This window comes from Leopardus geoffroyi, chromosome E2 (genome assembly GCF_018350155.1).
Source record: "Leopardus geoffroyi isolate Oge1 chromosome E2, O.geoffroyi_Oge1_pat1.0, whole genome shotgun sequence".
Classification (NCBI taxonomy): Eukaryota; Metazoa; Chordata; class Mammalia; order Carnivora; family Felidae; genus Leopardus; species Leopardus geoffroyi.
The window spans coordinates 15,352,359-15,367,948 of NC_059335.1; the positions used below are offsets into that span (position 1 = coordinate 15,352,359).

General features: G+C 53.4%; 1 protein-coding gene across 2 annotated transcripts; it reads right to left on the reverse strand.

Annotated features, from left to right (window-relative positions):
• Positions 1-3,676: 3,676 nt before the first annotated feature.
• On the reverse strand, positions 3,677-15,390 carry EIF3K (eukaryotic translation initiation factor 3 subunit K). Of its 2 annotated transcripts, none has more exons than XM_045442445.1 (8): positions 15,249-15,390; positions 14,308-14,406; positions 11,852-11,972; positions 10,087-10,167; positions 7,580-7,646; positions 7,399-7,476; positions 5,258-5,383; positions 3,677-3,745 (listed from the first exon to the last, which is right to left on the reverse strand). In XM_045442445.1, the coding sequence occupies exons 1-8, from the start codon at positions 15,305-15,307 to the stop codon at positions 3,714-3,716; spliced, it is 663 nt and encodes a 220-aa protein (XP_045298401.1). In that variant the 5' UTR covers positions 15,308-15,390; the 3' UTR covers positions 3,677-3,713. The 2 variants fall into 2 exon arrangements, with proteins under 2 accessions (XP_045298401.1, XP_045298402.1); XM_045442446.1 differs by having other exon boundaries at positions 10,087-10,161; positions 15,249-15,388.
• Positions 15,391-15,590: the final 200 nt, after the last annotated feature.

The following is a 15,590-nucleotide window of genomic DNA, read 5'->3' on the forward strand; positions in this document are numbered from 1 at the left end:
AAGTCTCTCCCTCCTCTGCTCAGAACCCCTCCTTGGTGCAACACTGAGTACAAGTCAAAGTCAAGGAAAGGAGGAAAGGCTGAAGAAGAAGTCTTCCCTGCCCTGGCCCAGCCCAGCCCCGCTTTTGAAACAAGAGACCCCTGGAGCTTCACAAGGTCTTCCCCATCTTGTCGGCATTTCCTCTCCCAGCTCACCTCCTTCTCTCCCTCTCAATCTCTGAGCTTCTGCCACACTGCTGACCTCCTTGGTGTTCCTCAAACATACCAGGCACGTTCCAGCCTCAGGCCTTTGTGCTGGATGATACCTTGTTACCACTGCCTGGAACACTGTTCCCAGTTACTGGATCCCTGGGGCTTACACAGCCTCCTCTCCTACAGGTCTGCAGAAATATCACCTCCTCAGTGAGACCTTCCTTGACCATCTTAGTAAAATAGCATCCTACACCTTTGCTTTTCTTCTGGAGTACTGATAACCATTCAGCATACCATTTGGCTTATTTACCATGTTTATCTGTCTCCTTCCCAAGAACGTCAGCCCGTGAGAGTGGGGATCTTTGGTCACTGCTGTACCCCTAGTCTCTGAAGCAGCGTCCAGCACAAGACAGAAGCTTAATAAATCTTACGTGAATGAATGGATGGACTTAAAACCATGGTTAGGAGTTCGAATTGTATTGGAAGTGCAATGGGAAGTTAAGGGAGGACCCTAAGCAGGGGATGGCTGGGATCCGCTGTTTACAGGATCCAGCAGCCACAGGAGGGGAACAGACTGTAGGTGGAGTAAACACAGGGAGACCGCCTTGTGGAGGCTGCCACAAAGGTCCAGGTGAGCGGGGACAGGGCCAGGGTCCTGGAGGAGGAGGGAGCTATGCAGGTGGGGCAGTGGAAGGATGTGGGAAAGTGGAGCTGACAGGGCTTACTGTCCCGAATTGGATGGTGGCAGGGGTGGCCATGAGAATGAGGGAAGAATCCAGACTCAAGATGGTTCCCAAGGTTTGGACGTGAGGGACAGGGGAGTGTGAACTTGATTGGATTCAGGGAAGGTAAGAAGGTAAGCATTCAAGTTTGACTAGAGCAGGAACTGGCCCACAGTGTGAAAGGGCACAGTCAGCTACCGGGAATGGGGATGAGAAAACAAGGCTCCTCCAGGTATGGGAGCCCACAGACTTCTCCCCACCTCTCTCAAAGTCACTGGAAGGCATCCAACGGCACGCAAAGGAAGCAGACAAGGCCCGGGCAGCAGCCCATGTTCCCAAGGGATGCCAGGATCTGGCCAAAGATCCAGGAGTATTGGCTGTGACCTGGAGAACAAATCCAGAACTTTTATGCTGGGCCTAGTTGGCAGGGAGAGCCACTGGGGCTATGGGCCATCTGCCCCACCCTGCCTGCTTCCGACAGACACAGAAAAATCTTCCACACAAAGGGCTCAGAGTTGAAGAGTTTGGCCCGCCGTCAGTGAGGCTTAAAGGCTCCCTTTATTTATTGATAAATGTTATTTGTGACAACATTTTATGTTTTTAGGTAAGCTCTATGCTCAACATGGGGCTTGAACGCACGACCCCAAGATCAAGAGTCGCGGGCTATGCCGACGGAGCCAGTCAGGTGCCCCTGATGTATTCCATCGTTAATTCTAGTTAGTGAGACAAGACGAAAAAGAGCTATGTCCTCTTAAGAGTGAGAGCACGCACAGATACTGGGGTGTCTAAAGGTGACTATGGAAGCAAATGAAGTAACACCCCTAAGCCCAAGTGAGCATGACAGGTGTCAAGTGTATCATCTCTTAACTATATGCCAAACTGTTCTAAGCTCCTCTAAAGCATTAACTCACAGCAACGACTTCAGTGGGTACTCTCCTTGGTTGTACAGGGAGGTTAACCAATATGCCCAAAAGGCGCTAGGCTGGGGTTTGAACCCAGGCAGTCTTTCTCTAGACCAAGTTCTTAGTTGCTCAAAGGATCCTCCTAGAGCAAAAGCAGGTAGACTAAGCAGGAAGGGATGTGGTTTCAAAAGAGGTAGAGGTCATTTCCTCTTCCTTGCGGAGCAGCCGCGGTCAGTTGTGCAGGTTGTATTTTACACAAAGGCACCTGTCAAGTGGGTTGAGCGGGAGCCATACTCATCCAGCCGGGGTGCCTTTTGCTAACTCAAATAGCAGCCACTATGAGCTGCCACCTCGTAGAGCTGGCTCTCAAGTCACTAGTTACAGAAGCACTCTTTGTCCCCAGGATTCGGGCACACCCTAGTTCCTGGCTCCTGCTCAGGTCTGGAACCCAGGGCAAAGGGTGTCCCGCCCTACCCCGGCTCCCCAAGTCAGTGTCCTCAAAAGAATGATGGGTGTGCATGTAAGCAGAGGGAGGGAGGGCTGAGAAGGGTGACAGCTGGGGCAGAGCCACTGCCCTCCCCATAGGCAAAGTTCACGCCTCATGGCTTACAAGAATGAAGCTGCCAGTCTACACCAGGGACTCGACATCTTATGGCATTTCCTTTCCTCCACTTTCCCCCAAAGGCGGTCACTATAGTCTCCACCCCCTCTTCCTGCAGACAGCAGGCTCAGAGGGGAAGACACTTTCCCGAGGTCACTCTGCCAAGACTCTGAAATATTTCCTATGTAAAATAGGAATCATCAGCGCAGGTACACATCAAATAGCATTGGCTAGGCCTCCTGGCTGGTGTAGGCTGGGACTGGGGGATGGGGTGGTAGGGCAGGGGGAGAATGGCCTAGCCAAAAATCCCAATTCTTGTAATGTCTCTCTAAGAACGGTGAGGACTAGTTTGCAGCCTTGGAGACAAACTTTTTTAATGTCATTTTTTAGAGACAGAGACAGAATGCAAATGAAGGAGGGAGGGAGGGGGGGAGAGAGAGAGAGAGAGAGAGAGAGAGAGAGAGAGAGAGAATCTGAAGCAGGTTCCAGGCTTTGAGCTGTCAGCAGAGCCCGACGTGGGGCTCGAACTCATGAACCATGAGATCATGCCCTGAGCCAAGTTGGACATTTAACCGAGCCCCCCAGGTGCCCCCAAACTCTTGATCTGAAATTAGCAATGACTCCTGTTTTCTAAGAGCCAAGAACAAGTTAGGCCCCGAGAGAACGTTACTGGCAAGAGCTGATGGAACTCCCCAACTCGACACAAATGGGCGTCATTCTTCCCCGTTCCCAGATGAGGAAACCGAGGAAGAGGGAGAGTCACCAAGCCAAGGACACACAACGGTCTGAGCAGTAGCCAGGATAGGAGGCCGACTGAATCCTCCTCCATTCAATCCTCTGGCCACTGAGGAGCCTCTGGCGCCTACACGTGAGACCAAAGGGCAAAGGTGGAGCCTCCCTTCACCGGGAAGCCGCTCCTGTTCACCTGGGTTTTCGAGAGGGCGGAAGAGCCCCACACCCAGCTGCAAGGCTGGACTCCTACGTCCTCCTCACTTCCTCCTCCTCCTGGCTGACTCAGGGTCGCCTGCTCACTACTTGTGACCTGACAGGTCAGGAAGGTGGGGGTGGAAAGTCGATTGCCGGGGTGGGGCAGGGAAGGAAACTTGAAGAGGGAAGAGAGGAGCCCGAAGTCCCCAGGCCACTGGACAGGAGCCAGGGCGGAGGGGGCACCTGCACAGGGAGGGCAGAGGCCTGCTCCTGGGCTCCCTCTGGGGGGCGAGGGGCAGAGGCAGGAAGCCAAAGAGCAGGAGACAACAGGAATAAGAAGTCAATAAATCTTTATTAAGCACCTGCCGAGTTACTGTGAGGAGGCCATGATGCTGGACACACCTGTTGAGGAGAGAAGGGGCAGCAGGTCAACGGGAAGAACGGGAGACCAACCTCCAGCCAGCAGCCATGACACCCACAATTCTGCAGGGGTGGCAGATCGCAAACCCCTTCTGGGCCCTGGTCACCTTCACAAGGCAGTTTGGTTTTTGTTTGTTTGTTTGTCTAAAGTAGTCTCTATGCCCAGCATGGGGCTTGAACTCATGACCCCGAGAGCTCATGCTCTACCTACTGGGCCAGCCAGGTGCCCCACGAAGGCAGTCGGGGCAGTAGTTAAAAATCGGGACCAAAGCAAGGAGACCCAAGCCCTCATCACAACTCTGCCTCATACCAGATGGGTGACCTCAGGCGAGTTAATTAAAACCAGTTTCCCCAACTGCATAAAGCACCCCCCCACATACACACGCACAATCAGAGGGTTAAATGACGTGCTTAGAGCAACGCCTGGTACAAGCTGTTTGCTATTCTCACCACTCTCACAGTGACACTGACTACATACTACGTGCAAGACGCCGGAAACACCGGACTTCCAGCTCCTCACTGCAGAGCCCCTCATTCCAGTGACTTCCCACCTGAGCCCCAACATAGGGGGCACCTCTCATTTAGAGTGAGGGGCCACAGTCCCTAAGCGCAGAGCTGACTTTCCACTCAATCATGCTCCTAAGTTAGTACCAAATTAGCTGGTTTGTACTGAGAAGGCATGCTGTACCAGGACATACCTTTAAAAACACCAGGTTCGTACCAAGGGACGGGGAGGAGCCCCAAGGTGCAAGGGAGCAGCCCATCCCCGGCCCCAGGTTCTCGCTCAGACACATGTACTGAGCAGGTGAGAGCACTAACCTCACAGCTATTTCACTCTGTTCTCAGCTGAGGGATCTGTGGGGCCTGTGCTAGTTCAGCGTGTGTGTGACAGCGATGACCACGGCTGACGCGGCAGATCTTTGCGAAGTGTTCACTTTGCCTTCATACCTCCGTGAGGTAGGTTATTATGATATTGTTCAGTACTTTACAATAACAGCCCCTACCATTCAGGGTTCACGTGAGGACCGTATAACTTAGAAGTGTAAGGAGCTACGTAGTATCTGTCATAATGACTGGTGCTCTGATCCCCACTTTTTAGATGAGAAAACTAAGGCACAGAGAGGTAAAATCACTTGCCCAAAGGCGCACAGCTAAAAAAAACAGAGAACCAAGATCTCCACCCAGCTACCCAACTCCAGATCTGGCACTACCCCCAAGGACAGAGGGCCAACAGAACAGAGCCCCCGCGACCAGTAAAGGTGTGGAGACACCCTGCAAGGCCCGTCCAAGCCCTGGGGTGTCCCAAGGAAGGACACCCCCCCTTCCCTCCCTCAGCAGGGAGGCCTGGAAAACAGGTCCATGGAGTCTGGCAGATGCAAATCTCCTGGCCCTGAACCAGAACATAACCACCCAAGTCCCTGGGGGCCCTAGCCTTGGTCTATTGAAGGGCATCTCCTTAGCCCCACAGCCCAAGGCCTTGAGGCTTTGACTCACTGTCAAAGTCGATCTTCTCCACGATGTTCTTGGGCTTGATGCTCTCCTCCTGGCTACAGATAAAGATCTGGCCCGACTCATCAGCGCTCCAGCCATATTTGCTCATCCACACCTTTAGCTGGCTGTCTGCAGGTGACACAGGCGGTGCAGGGGCTCAGTCACCCTGAGCCCACACTACCAGGCAGCCGAAGGCCAGGGCACCCTCCCTGACCAACTCCAGGCCACCAGTGTCTCCTGCATCTCTATGGTTCATTCTCCAAACGGCAGCCAGAGGGAGCCTTTTAGCTTTCCAACCCTCACCTTACAGAGCTTCTGGCTAAACTTCTTTTATTTTCTATTTCGCTTTTCTCTCCCCAGGGCAAATCCTTGTGTCTAACAAGAGTAGTGAGCTTCCTTCTCTGCTTTTCCACGCAACTTTGAAATGGTTCCAAAATTATGTCATCGCTGTCACTAACAATAAGCCCAGATCATCAGTTGGGAATTTCTTTGCAGTCCGGTTTTTGCCCTTAAAAAATACGCCAGTAAGGACGTTCAGCTAGAGGGTCCAGCTACTTGAAGTCACTCTTTTGTGTGACTATTAGCGATTTGATACGGATTGATCTGCTTCTCTTTAGACTCAAGTCTGAAAGCAGTTTCATCCTTTTTTGACTTTTATCTTTTTTTTTTTAAGAGAGAGGAAGAGTGCACTCACGAGCAGAAGAGGGACAATCTTTTTTTTTTTGAGAGAGAGACAGTCTGCAAGTACGGGGGAGGGGCGGAGAGGGAATCCCAAGCGGTCTCCACCCTGTCAGTGCAGAGCCCAACACGGGGCTCTAACCCACGAACCATGAGATCATGGCCTGAGCTGAAATCAAGAGTCAGACATTCAACCGACTAAGCCACCCAAAGTGGCTAAGAGAGTGAATTTTAAGCAGGCTCCATGAAGGGCTGGATCTCACCACCGTGAAATCATGGCCTGAGCCGAAATCAAGAGTCAGATGCTCTACTGACTGAGCCACCCAGATGCCCCTAATTTCACTTTTAAATATGTAAATATTGGGGCACCTGAGTGGCTCAGTCAGTTCAGTGGCCTACTTCAGCTCAGGTCATGATCTCATGGTTCATGGGTTTGAGCCCCGCGTCGGGCTCTGTGCTGACAGCTCAGAGCCTGGAGTCTGCTTCAGATTCTGTGTCTCCCTCTCTCTGCCTCTCCTCTGTTCATGCTCTGTCTCTCAAAGATGAATAAACTTTAAAAATAAATAAGTAAACAAATAAAATATCTGACGTAAAGCACTTAGTACAGTGCCTGAAACTGTCCAACAAAAGTTAGTTTCTGCTAAAAAAAACTAAAATCACACACGTACACCTACCCGGATCAAAGAGCGGAACTACCCAATAAGGTACTCAGACAAATCTCACCCCTGACCCTCCAAGGAATAACCACTTTTCTTCATTTTATTTTTCTTCCTGTGTTCCTTCTTGTAGAAATAAGCAAATACATAAACACAGTTTTCTTTCTTTCTTTCTTTCTTTTGGAAGGATTTTTTAAAAAACCCAATCTGATCATGTCCCTCCTTGCTCAGAACCCTCCTGGGGCTCCAGATCACTCAGGACAAAGGACTAAGTCCTCAGGAGGCCCCGTGGCATCTGAGGCTCTCCCTCCCGCCACCACCTCTCTGCTCCTCGCTCACCGTGCTTCCGCCAGGCACCCTGGCCGCTCTGTGAATGAGACTCGCGCGTCCCTGCCTCAGCAGCCTCGTCTGCTTGGCCTTCAGGCTCCTGGCCTAACTCCACTGAGGGACCTAGCCACCTCACCCCCACGAGCTGACACGAAACACACACATCTCATCTTGTTATTTGTTTCCGATGAGAGCAAACCCGAACCATTCTGTTTTGCTCCTGCTGTATCCCCAAGGCCTAGAACAGTGCCTGGTACAGAGAAGGCACTCAGAGAACTTAGGCAGAATAAATGAATGCCACAGGATCTCCACGGAAGAGTACATTTCACGCCAGCTCCTCACTCCCTCAGTAATGAGCTGGGCTGTGCCTTCGAATGACTTGCTGAAGCAAGGGTGGGTCCAGCCGAAGAACTGGTGGAGGCCCACTGCCCCTGACCACCCCCAGCCTCCTAGACTGGCACCAGGGACCCAGAGAGGCCTTACCGGTCAGATCCCCGAGCATCTCGGCCAGTAGCCAGCGATCAATGTGCTGGTAAGTGATGCCCACAACATGGCAGATAACTGTAGAGATCAGGGACAAAGATGGTGAAGGGCCACCCCCAGGACCCTACTGCCACTCCCTACCCCTTCCCCCTGGGGAGCCCAGACACAGAGAGGGACTTACATTTTCGGACGGAGTCTTCAAAGCCAGTTATACCTTCCAGGAGGTCCATATTTTCATCCAGGGCTTGCTGGGAAAGCAAAGATAATGCTCATGACAATGTTAATAACACCAAGAATATTAAGATTAGTGAAATTAACAATAGAAGTTAACACTCGAGCATTCACCCCACATGCCAACTTTTCTTCTGTGTGCAATCCTATGATGGAAGTTACTACTTTATGCCCATTTTAGAGATAAAAAACCAAAGCTCAGGGCAGCAAAGTGATTTGCCCCAAATCACAGAGCCAGGGTTTGAATCAGAAGGCAGAAACCACAGACCCAAAGAGGGAACAGAGACATATTCGCTAACTGTGCTCACCCACCTCCCCTTGCTGTCTCACTCGGATTTGAAAAGGCCAAGTGTCCCACCCATGGCCCACAAGGCCCCACAGGACCTGCCTATCACCTCCTCCCACTCGGCCCCTTTCTCCAGCCACAGGGGCCTCCTCCCTGCTCCTCAGACATACCACGTACCCGCCCACCTCCAGGCCTTTGTGCGGGCTGCTGTTGGGTCTGGAACTCTCCTTCCCCATGGCCAGCACCCCCACTTCCTTCAGGTTTCTGTTCAAACCCAGCAAGGGCTCCCGCCCACGTTAGTGAGGAAAATGAGGAACCCACACGGACAATGAAAAGGAGCAGCCAGTGAGGCAGGATACATAGAAGCCAAATGATAGAAGGGCCTGGGGGAGCGGAGCGTGACCACCTCATCAGAGGCGGCCAACGGGGCAGACAATGTGGGCTCCACACTGTGTGTGCTGGGGACCGGGGGGCAGAAGGCTGGTCACGAGAGCCTGAATGGAATGAGCGCGGTGGGGTCACGTGAGCAGGGAGGGAAGGCGAGACCGAGCGCCAGCAGCCTGCCCCTGGAGCAGGGTAGCTGACGGGACCGCTCTGCTGGACACCGAGGGGTTTCCTGGGATGGGAGCCTTTCTGCTCCGAGGGGAACAGAGGAAAGGGGCAAGAGGCAGAGGTAGTAGGGAGGGCGAAGGTCAAGGGAGAGTTCTCTTTTGTAGGCTAGGAACGAACTACACGGTGAACGTGTTCTCTGGTGACAAGAACAATCTGGGAAGGCCCCGTTTGCTGTTACAAGAGAGCAGGGAGCCGCCGGTGTGGTGGCATTGAGTGGGCGAGAGGGAAGGGGAACGGCGCCCGAGGAGAGGGCGGGGTGGCCGGAGATGGGAGCAGGGACAATTCACCCACTGAAACAGAAAAGTGCTCGGTCAGCTGCCAGCACACGTGGAGGCTGAGGGCAATACTGCGTGGGAGACTTCTGCTTTGGCTGCTTCGACTTTCCCACAAAATGAGGTGGAAGGTCACCTCATTGACCTTGAGATGAGACGGGATGGGGGAGAGGGGATGAGAAGGTGCAAAGAGCCGGGAGGGGAGCAAGGAGCAAGGCCCTAGGCTGGGAGGGGATGAGGGTCGAGGGTTGTGGGCTGGGCTGTCACGTGCTCCCTGGGGGCCCTCCTCCAGCCTCTCTCTCTGGTCTCAGATACAGATGCACAATTTACACTGAAGGAGAAAGCAGAACAGAGGACTAGAAATGATGGCCAGGCCCAAGAACTGCCAGGCTGGAGACCTCACAGGGGCGAGCTGGGAAGCTAGGAGGAAGTGGTCAGAGGATAGAAACGTCTGCCATTCGTAGGCAGAGAAGGGAGCAATTACTGAAGACAAGTACCGGGCAGTGGCTCCCAACCTTCGCCAGGCATCCGGATCATCTGGGATAACTGCTTAAAACCCCAAAGCCTACACCACACTCACACCGGTCTCATCAGGCTCTGATGGCTGAAGCCAAGTACCAGTACTTTTTTTTTTTTTTTAAACTCCTTAGGGGTCCAACACGCTGAGCGCTGATCTAGGGCGTGACAGGGAGACAGGGGCCGAGGCCACATGGAAGACAGGAGCTGGAAAAACCCGAAGGTCGAGGTGGTGGAAGGATCACTGCTCTGGCTTTTCAAGCATGGAAGAATGACAGGAGTGGGGCAGTGCACAGGAGCTCTGTCCTTCACGAGAGAAGGAGCGGTTGTCAGGGGGCCGAAACCAACAAGGCGGGGCAGGAAGTGCCGACACCTGAGCTTCAGGACTGAGCGTGTGCAAGGGGAGACGGATCTGGGAATGATGGCTCCCAGCCATCCCGCTGGGCCACTGCAGAAGTGGCGGGTGGGGCCCCAGTTAGAGCAAGAAAGGGAGGGAGCACTCAGAGGGTGGAGGACTTCGGCAGGAAGGACAGATGTGAGGGCACGCACGGGTGCCCTGCCCTGGGTGCTGGGGGCACAAGGGACGACGTGGGAGTCCGGACTCTGCGAGGATGACAAATCCACGCGGTCACACTCGCAGAGCCCTGGGCACAGGAGCCACCGCCCACCGCTGTGCAGGCGGACGCCAAATGTGCAGGGTCATCCCATTCAGCACGCTGCCCTGCCAGGCCCAGCAGCCCACCCTGCCCCCCGCCCCGGGAGCCAAGTTACCCAGAAGGCCTGGAAGTGGCAGGTCTCCAGCAGGTCCCCGAGGTATAAGATCTGTCGGATTGGTCGTTCTTCTTGCTGAGACGGGAAAGCGTTAAGGGAAAACAGACCTGAGCCTCGGGAGGCCGCGGCCGAGCCATCTCCCGGCGCCCACCTTCTGTCCGCCGAAGCACAACTGTGAAGGCAAACGGTGAGCCAACGACGGGAGACGATTAAGTCAGCGACTGGCCTGTCCACATACTGGGATCGAGTCAACTCTCTGAGAACCAACGCAGAGGCGCGACAAGACACGCTGGGATACGAAAGCAAGATGCATACCAGCACGCATGAGCGCCCACCATGGGGGTGGGGAGCATATGGACATGAACGCACACAACTGTACTTGTGTGTCCCCAGGGGATCCCTGGCAGGGTGGGTACCCGAGAACTGCAAACAACTGTTGTCTCCTGGCGGTGGGGAGTGGGGTGGCTGCGGGACAGGGGAGGGAGAAAGCCTCTTTTTCCACCATACTCTTTCCGTACTTGTAACGCCATACCATATGCCTATTTTTTTGGATGTTTATTTATTTTTGAGAGACAGAGAGAGACAGAGCACGAGCAGGGGAGGAGCAGAGAGAGGGAGACGCAGAATCTGAAGCCGGCTCCAGGCTCTGAGCCGTCAGCACAGAGCCCGACGCAGGGCTCGAACTCACAAACCGTGAGATCATGACCTGAGCCGAAGTCAGACGCTTAACCAACCGACTGAGCCACCCAGGCGCCCCAGCCTATTTTTTTTAAGCCACCAGAGCAGACCTCTGGAGAAGGTGGACAGTTTCGCAGAAGGTAGACCTCCCACGGACACACCTGGCAGCGCAGGTTCAAGGCGTAAGCCACCACTTCTCAGCTCGGCTGCGCGCGGCAGCCCTGGGGACCGGGAGTGCCAGCAGCAAGGGGCACGGTGTGGATGGGGTGGCTCTGCCAAGTGTGTCAAGTGATCGCTGGGCAGAGGGAGGCCCACCCGGTCAAGTGCTGGACCAGCCACAAAAAAGCAGGTCAGAGCAAGATGGGGGGGGGGGGGGGGTGGGGTGGGGCGGGAAGCCAGTTCATTTTCACTCAACACCGTCACTAAAGGCCAGTAGTGTGCCACATACAGCTGTCAATGCAGCTCTTCATGACTCCTGCCTGGTGCTCAGGCCCCACTTCCTCCTCCTTAATCAGCTAGAACCCTCATGGGAATCCTTCTAAGGCAGAAACCTACCCATAATACTCTGCGGTTTTAAAACCTTCTATAGTTTCCTAGCACCCTTTTGAGTCTGACCAAAATGTATCTTGAAATCTGTGGTAAGCCTGCGCTGAACTTCCTCTACTGCCTCTGAAAGAGCACCAAGCTCTTCTCTTCCTCCAGGCCTCCTTACGTACTGTTCCCTCTGCTTGATCACCCTTCCTTAATATTCCATTTCGTTCATCTTCCGGATGTCTCCTCCTCCAAGAAGTCTTCCCTAACATCCAGGCAGGGGCAGATGCCTCCTCTCCTCTGGTCCCTCTAAACCCCAACCCCTGACTTCTCCAGGCTGTCATTGATAGAGGACCTATCTCCCCCACTGGATTGTGAGCTCTGTGAGGGCAGGGGCCAGACCTGTTTCAGCCACCAAAATGTCCCATCCAGCACTGCAAGCCCAGAGCAGGCACCCAAGTGTTTGCGGCTGAACTCACAGACCCCTTCCCCGTGAATTCACCTACCTTGCCCTCCCCCCTCGCCCACACGCCCGGCCTGGAAATTAGAAGGATACATGTGCCTGATCGATCATGCACTTGCACAGTGTGAAGTCGGTGTGGGGCAGGTTGGTGAGGGCCTTTAGCAGTATCTGGGCGGTCACCGTGGTTTGAAAGAAGGCTGGGTTGAACTGGTACCTGAGAAGGGGAACAACAGACACATCAATCGTGGCATCTGCCGGTCCCTGGGCCTCATCAGATGCCCAGCGCTTTGGCCCAGAGCTTGGGAGCTGGACGTGCCTGGGCTCCATTCCCAATCACAGCATTCTGGCTCTGTGACCTTAACCTCCCTGACCTACGTCCCTGTTCGGCAGATGGGGGACAGTTAATCCTCCCAACCACCCAGTAAGGCGGATGCTGTTAAGTGGTTCACAAATGACAATGTAAGTATTAGTCTGGAATAGTGGTTGAGGCCCTGGAACCAGACTGCTTGGATTTTTTTTTTTTTTTTTTTTTTTTACTTTTGAGAGAGAGATAAAGTGCAAGTGAGCACACGGGCAGAGGCAGAGAGAAAGCATCCCAAACAGGCTCCGCATTGTCAGTGCAGAGCCTGACATGGGGCTCAAACTCACTAACCGCGAGATCATGACCTGAGTAGAAACCAAGAGTCGGATGCTTAACGGACTGAGCCACCCAGCCCCCCTCACCCCCTTAAAAATTCAAGTTAGTTGGGGCGCCTGGGTGGCTCAGTTGGTTAGGCATCTGACTTCGGCTCAGGTCATGATCTTGTGGTTCATGAGTTTGAGCCCCACGTCGAGCTCTGTGCTGACAGATCAGAGCCTGGAGCCTACTTTGGATTCTGTGTCTCCCTCTCTCTCTGCCCCTCCCTGCTCATGCTCTCTGCCTCTCTCTCAAAAACAAACAAACATTAAAATAATAGTAATAGGGGCACCTGGGTGGCGCAGTCGGTTAAGCGTCCGACTTCAGCCAGGTCACGATCTCACGGTCCGGGAGTTCGAGCCCTGCGTTGGGCTCTGGGCTGATGGCTCGGAGCCTGGAGCCTGTTTCCGATTCTGTGTCTCCCTCTCTCTGCCCCTCCCCCATTCATGCTCTATCTCTCTCTGTCCCAAAAATAAATAAACGTTGAAAAAAATAAATAAATAAATAAAAAATAATAGTAATAATAACAAAAATTCAAGTTCATAATCAGTGTAGTCTTGGCTTCAGGAGCAGAACCCAGTGATTCATCTCTTACATACGACATCTACCGCTCATCCCAAAAAGTGCCCTCGTTAATGCCCGTCACCTTGTTACCCACCCCCCTCCCCTCCAGCAGCTCTCGGTCCAGACTGCTTGGATTTAAACTTCCCTGCTAAGGGACCCTGGGCTGCCTATTTTAAATTCTCTGTGCATCAGTTTCCTCCCTCGAAAAAAGGGACAAGAACGACCCTATCTTCTTCACAAGGGCGGTATAGCATCCGAGTTAAAACACACAAAAGCTGACAGCACGGTAGCTACCGCATGAGAAGCACCCACTAAGCAGCAGTTATCATCAGAAACAACCTAGACAACCCCATCAGTACAAGTGTGGTTATATCTCCATTTCCCAGACGTCAGAATCGAGACAATATATAAAAATTACACAACTGACAGTATGTTGAGAAAGCACCGCGAGGAAGGAACTCAACTATCCGTCAACAAGCGAATGGGCAATTAAGACAGTCACACAGCGGAGCACTAAACAGCAAAAACAAAAACCTGCCGCCGCAGACAAAATGGATGGATCTCACAAACCCAGCGAGACGAGGAAGATGCCGAGTCTAGAAAAGCTCACGCCGTCTGACTACATTTGCGTCACGTTCAAAGCAAACAAAACTAAGCTAAGCTAATCGGTACGCATGCAAGTGTGGTAAACTCACATGAAGCCAGACCATGAGAGCCTAAAGTGGTCACCAGGGTGGGGGTGAGGTGGTGGCACAAAGCATACAAGGCAAAGGGCCTGGGGCCCTGGGCAACACTCACCTCTATGCTATGGGTGGTGATCACATGGGGTTTCACTTATACTCACTTAGCTATTCATTTGTGTTTTGTACTAACCTATATGTGTACCCTGTAATTACTTTTTTATTTTTATTTATTTATTTATTTATTTTTAACGTTTATTTATTTTTGAGACAGCGAGAGACAAAGCATGAACGGGGGAGGGTCAGAGAGAGGGAGACACAGAATCTGGAACAGGCTCCAGGCTCTGAGCCATCAGCACAGAGCCCGACGCGGGGCTCGAACCCATGGACCATGAGATCGTGACCTGAGCCGAAGTCGGCCGCCTAACCGACTGAGCCACCCAGGCGCCCCTGTAATTACTTTTTTAAAAACCATCTTTCCTCCTGCCCCAACTCCCTTGGCTTCCTAGTTCTGCACACCAAGAAAAGCCACATCCCAAAGGCTACCCCCAACTTCAGCCTCATCCAGTGTTGCCAGCGGTACCCTGCTGGTCGCTGGCCTAGAGGCGGGGATGGAGGCAGACACTCACAGCTTCAGGACGGCCAGGTTGGCTTCCAGATCATAGGCATTCTCCTTGGCCTGTGTCTCCACATACCGCTCCAGCGTGGCCAGATTCTCAGGATTGTACCTACAGAAGAATCAAGATGGGTGAGCAGTGAGGAGACGGGGGCTGAGACCAGTCACTTTGGGGGGGGGGGGCACTGCAATCTGTTCCTCCTTCCCTCTAAATCTGGCACTAACCACTTACTCTACTAAAGTCTTGAATCAGCCGTATAATCTCTAATAACACTTACCAACTTTCCAGACCTAAGCCTAAGCTCTGAACCCCATCAGAGCCCTGGGTCCTTTCTAGGATGCACCTCTAACCTCTCAGCCAATCAGTCATTGTAACCCGTATACCTGGTCTCCTGGACATCTTTGCCACTCACCCCCTTCTCCCCCTCCGCGCCCAGACTCCTTTTAGCTTCTCCCACTCCAGGCCTGACCACTATCACTGCCTACTGTCCGGTTTGTCTGGATTCTGAACTGAGAACTGCACGAAAAGCATGGCCTGCAGCTGTCTTGGTCACCTCTGGTCCCCAGCACTGCCCAGCCTGACAGAGTAGATTCCAGTGACGTGTGCTGAATAAATGGCATGAGAGGAAAAAGAAAGACGACATGAAGAGGCACTGACACGCAGTGAGAGGTTGAGGAACACAGTCACGGGAATCTTGAGGCTATGAGAGGGAAAGCTGAGAAGCAGAGAGACCTTAAAGCAATTAAAGGGGGGGGGAGCAGTAAGAGGTAGGCAAGGCTGTATCTCCTGTCCGTAGGTCCAAGCAGCGCCGTTTCCTTAAACATCTCCGCCGGGAAGAGTGGGAAAGCCTACTGCCGAGCAAGTCCAGGATCCCGACCACCCCTTGCTGTCTCTACAAAATCTTCTCCACCACGCCGCCTGGCCAGAAACGCTCCCTCCGACCGGGCTCAGACCTGTCGATACCCTTGAGCAACTTGCCAACGTTCGCTCTCATCTGCTCAAACATCGCCATGACTACGGTCGCCTCCCACGCCGGGGCCCGGGGCCGAGAATCCAACCGAAGCGGCGTCCGCCAGGACCGGAAAAGGAAGAAGGGGCGGAAACGGAAACTACGTTACTGTCTCCTCTCTGAGGCGCTTACGACAGCTGTCACGTGACTCTTCCCGGCAGGCGCAGGGTGGCGCGTGCGCATACGCTGCACCCGAGCTGGCCCTACCGCGAGAGAAAAGGCTTCATCTAGCTCAGTACGCAGGCGCCCTCTCGGGGCGAGGAGGCGGGGCTAACGTTTTTCCCGG